The following is a 4644-nucleotide window of genomic DNA, read 5'->3' on the forward strand; positions in this document are numbered from 1 at the left end:
AGGATTCATTAAAAGGCAAGTTTGGTGCTACAAATGGCGTAGAATTAACTTTTATTTAAGTTGTTGCGTTAACAAACTCGCTATTGGACATTGAGATGGTCGGCGAAATTGTCCTAATTATGCACTGATCATTCTATTACTACTAGCTCTAGCCTTATTAATTAGTCGAATCATGCCTTGAACACATTTATTTTGATGAAATTAGAATTCTCAAAGTAAAGCTGAGATACTGAGTTTAATTTGATACTCGTAACTTGTAATTTTACGACACCTCAAGTCCTTAACTTCTGTTTTAGTGGTTCTGATCATCGACTACCATTGACAGAATATATAGGGATACACAGAAGGCTGAATGTGGCAATTTTGTTAAAAAGGGGACTAAAATCAATAAAAATAAAAAGTAAAAGTAAAAAGACGAAAACATCATCGCCGGTATGGAAATGGGAAAGGGATGGTCGGAAAATTAGTGGCTCTTCCATGCAAAAGTTCTCTTTTTTTCCTTTTTTGGGGTCAAAAACTGGTGAAAATAGGATAAGTTGGAAAAAAAAAATTGATATCCATATCAGTACCAATTGAGGAAAACATTGGGTTAGAAATGTTCAAAATTTTTACGTTAGAAATGTTTAAAATTCTAACTTTTTACGGGTATCTAATCTCTCTGGTCCACTTTACTTATCGTCCTAATTAAAAATAGATAGATCTAAAATAGTTTTCATTTTAGAAAATCAAGATATAATTAAATTAAGATTAAGGATAATTTAGTCAATTAACTGATTTAGTTAACGTTTTTTTAAGAGGCGTGCCAAAAAAAAAAAAAAACATGACAAGTAAAACGGACCGAAGGGAGGATATGATAACTCATGAAATCAGGTATCTTTGCAAGTGCAGTTGTCAATTTGGGTATTAAACTACAGTTATTTCAACCTTAATCATAGATTCATATATAGTGTATTGCATTTTGGGGCTGAGTGTTCTATAAGCTAGGGATGACAGTTAGCAACTAATTCTTTTTCAAAATTTAGAAAATGATGGCTTTGGAACATAGCAAATATTTCTACCTGATTCCGTGTATATTCTACCTATCTTTAGAAACTTTCTTGGTAGTTTCTAGTGAGAAAATGAGCAAATGCAAAGTTGGATTTTTTATGCAATGTTCTATTTACAATTTCATACTATCTTTACGTGTCTTTTAGGGGTGAGTTGTGACTAGAGCTTTAAAAAATTGTTGTATCTGCATACGGCATACCATTTAATGTTCAGTAAATGAGTATAGCTTCTATTTCTACGGTTCAAGTCATCCATTTTTGGGAAGGAGAGCCTTGGCATAACTGGTAAATTTGTCTCCATGTGACTTGGAGGTTACGGGTTCGCGCCGTGGAAACAGCCTCTTGCAGAAATGTAGGTTAAGGTTGCGTACAATAGACCCTTGTGGTCCGGCCCTTCCCCGGACTCCGCGCATAGCTGTAGCTTAGTGCATCAGGCTGCCTTTTAAGTCATCCATTTTTGGAGACTTTTGTACTGAAAATGATGAGAAGTTGCTGTTAATATGCACAGTCGAGAAGTCAAATCTTTCTACTGGTGTCCATGTGAAAACTTCCATTTTTTTCTTTGCTTTACCTTTCTTTTACCCAATAAGTCCGGCCCCTCTTATACATTTGGTTCCAGTCTTTCTTTTTGACAAATTTGTCCAATAAATTTGGTTCCCCCTTTGGGACTTGATCTTATAAGATAGTCTTGTGAGCTGGCTACAGTTTACAATTCATAAAGCTTCAGCAAGCTTTCCTCTTCTGGCAGTAGGATTCAAAATATGGCTTTTGCTTCTTATTTTGTTTGCTTTCTTCTGTATCTTCTTCTGATCTTAGTTCAGGCAAAGGGCAGTAATAATTCAACTTGTCCAAAGTCCTTTTCATGTGGGAATCTTAAAAACATGAGCTTTCCTTTCTCTCTTTCAACACAACCTGACTGTGGAATAATGCCTATGTCTGGTTGTGATGTTAAATCATATCCAAAAATCCAACTGCTTCCTGGAGGAGATTTGTACTATGCTTTAGCCACGAAGTTTAGTTATACAGTTGTGCTCAGGGACCCAAAGCTTGAAACCACGTTGAGGCAACGCAAGTGCCAGGCTTTTAACAAAAAATTCTCCCTTCAAAACTCTCCTTTTGTTTCTTTCACTCCGCTTTCACTTCACAAATTCTTCAAATGCAACAGCACCAGTCATAATACCCCAAACATTACCCAAAAGAAGAATGGCCATGTTGCTGGTTATGGAATGTACAATGGCTGTAAAGGCTTTAGCATATACTACAAGGTTGACGGAGATGATAATGTTAAAGACATTCGAGCAGACAATCTTACTGCTAACTGTTCACTTGTCAGATTGCCAATTGATTGGAGGTCATATGATGGTGGTTTGTTCGACATTTTAAGTCCCGTTTTTTTAGTAGAATGGAAACTCTCTGATGACTGTAAAAAATGTCACTATGATGGAGGTCAATGCCAGACTGATAAAACCAATAAATTTCATTGTACACATCCAAATAATCCACATGCTCAAGGTCATCAAAAAAGTACTCCGTATGCTCAAGGTCTAGTGCATATTTCTTAGAATCATTTCTTGTTTTCATATCACATATCTATAATATTTCATAATATTTTTCCTCTTTCTTTTTTCTTTTAGATGCAAAAACGACTAGAAGAAAGTTCGGACAGACTCTAGGAGCAGGTAGTTAAATGTCCGTTAACTGCAGTGTTCTTTCCTATTACAGAATTTCCATGCATATCATTTGATCTTCTTCTTCAGCATGGTAAAATCTCAAAACATTTCCATAATGATATAGGATTTTAAGAGACACAAGTACTTTAGGTTACACAGATGTATGGATAGTAGAGTTCAGAGGACACTTTCTTTCTCCTCGTGATGTTTTCTTTTATTTGAAAGCCTCTGATTACTGATTTCTCTTCCAGTTTTTGGTGGATTAGGATTGGTGATGATTTGTTTAGTTGTTTATTTTATCTGGTGTTACAAGAAGAGGAAATTTAGTCCATCCCGCTTACTCTCGGAGATTTTTAAACATGATGTTGAGGGAGGCAGTATATACTTTGGTGTGCCAGTCTTCTCTTACTCAGAGCTTGAAGAAGCCACAAATGATTTCAATTCCTCTAGAGTCCTTGGGGATGGAGGTTTCGGAACCGTTTACTATGGTGAGCGACTTCCTAATCCAACTGAGCTTATGCTTCAACTATTTCTTCATGTGCCTAATTCTTGTTTATGAATGACTAGGAAAACTTAAGGATGGAAGAGAGGTTGCTGTAAAGCGCCTTTACGAGCACAACTGCAAACGAATGCAGCAGTTTGTAAATGAAATTGAGATCCTTACTAGGCTAAAGCACAACAATCTTGTCACCCTCTATGGCTGCACTTCATGGCGAAGCCGTGAACTACTCCTTGTCTATGAATATATTCCTAATGGAACTCTTGCTGATCACCTCCATGGTGACAAAGCGAAGGACCGATTACTTACATGGCCAGTCCGCATGAACATTGCCATAGAAACTGCTGGTGCATTGACTTACTTGCATGCTTCTGATGTAATACATTGCGATGTGAAGACTAATAACATACTCCTTGATCACAACTTTAGAGTTAAAGTTGCAGATTTTGGGATTTCGAGGCTCTTCCCAAATGATGTCTCTCATATCTCAACCGCACCCCGGGGGACCCCTGGCTATATCGATCCAAAGTATCACGAATGTTACCGGCTGACTAGTAAAAGTGATGTTTATAGCTTCGGGGTGATCCTTGTTGAGCTCATTTCGTCAATGCCAGCTGTGGATATGAAGAGGCATAGCCAGGAGATCAATTTGGCTAACTTTGCAATAAACAAGATCGTAAAATGTGCATTTCACGAGTTGCTTGATCCATCCCTGGGGTTCGATTCAGATACCAAGATTTGGGAAATGACTACTTCAGTGGCAGATCTTGCTTTTTTGTGCTTGCAGACAGATAGGGACATGAGGCCTACTATGGTTGAAGTTTTGGATACTCTAAAGGAGATTCAGACTAGTGAATTTGACAATGAGAAGAGAGCTGAATCTAATCTCAATGGCAATGAAGCTAAAATAGTAGCAGCTCCTCCTTTCCCTGTATCAGAAGATATATTATTGTTGAAGCAAGTTAAATCACTACCTTCTCCTAATTCTGTGGCTGATAAATGGATTACTTGCTCTGATATAACTAGTACAAAGTAGTAAAAAGTTCTATACCCCCTCTCTTTGTTAATCTGATGTTAATTTTGCGAGACTGCAAATGTACAGCTATGAGTAGTTTCCTTGAGCTATGTATCTATGAGTGGAAGTGATCCGACTTTTAATTTCATTATATAAGAGTTTAAGTTCTATACAATGGCAGTTTTAGAACTTTCTAATTGAGAACTCATGGAGTTATTGAGGACCGGTGTTAGAAATTTGTGCAAGTGCAGGTGTTAATCTAGGTATTAAGTCAATATGCACTCTTGTTTCAATCTTCGTCATAGACTCGTAGTGTCTTGAATTTCTGGGGTGAGTGTTCCATAAGCTAGGGATCAATATTAATGATTGATTCTTTTTCAAAATTCTGAAGAAGATGCCTGGAACATAGCAAAT

The 4644-nt window shown here is 37.0% G+C and overlaps 1 protein-coding gene across 2 annotated transcripts; it reads left to right on the forward strand.

The window, feature by feature from the left end:
• Positions 1-840: 840 nt before the first annotated feature.
• LOC132641710 (LEAF RUST 10 DISEASE-RESISTANCE LOCUS RECEPTOR-LIKE PROTEIN KINASE-like 1.1) lies at positions 841-4419 on the forward strand. Of its 2 annotated transcripts, none has more exons than XM_060358784.1 (4): positions 841-2588; positions 2681-2725; positions 2983-3204; positions 3284-4419. In XM_060358784.1, exons 1-4 carry the CDS (start codon positions 1808-1810, stop codon positions 4249-4251), a joined length of 2016 nt encoding a protein of 671 aa, XP_060214767.1. In that variant the 5' UTR covers positions 841-1807; the 3' UTR covers positions 4252-4419. The 2 variants fall into 2 exon arrangements, with proteins under 2 accessions (XP_060214767.1, XP_060214766.1); XM_060358783.1 differs by having other exon boundaries at positions 842-2588; positions 2968-3204.
• Positions 4420-4644: the final 225 nt, after the last annotated feature.

The sequence above is a fragment of the Lycium barbarum genome, chromosome 5 (assembly GCF_019175385.1).
Source record: "Lycium barbarum isolate Lr01 chromosome 5, ASM1917538v2, whole genome shotgun sequence".
Lineage (NCBI taxonomy): Eukaryota > Viridiplantae > Streptophyta > Magnoliopsida > Solanales > Solanaceae > Lycium > Lycium barbarum.

Bases quoted from the DNA above. Each gene is read 5' to 3' on its own strand.
- LOC132641710 (XM_060358783.1), top strand. From the start codon at position 1,808: ATGGCTTTTGCTTCTTATTTTGTTTGCTTTCTTCTGTATCTTCTTCTG. The intron at 2,589-2,680 runs GTCTAGTGCATA...TTTTTCTTTTAG, and splicing joins AAGTACTCCGTATGCTCAAG to ATGCAAAAACGACTAGAAGA. The intron at 2,726-2,967 runs GTAGTTAAATGT...TTTCTCTTCCAG, and splicing joins CGGACAGACTCTAGGAGCAG to TTTTTGGTGGATTAGGATTG.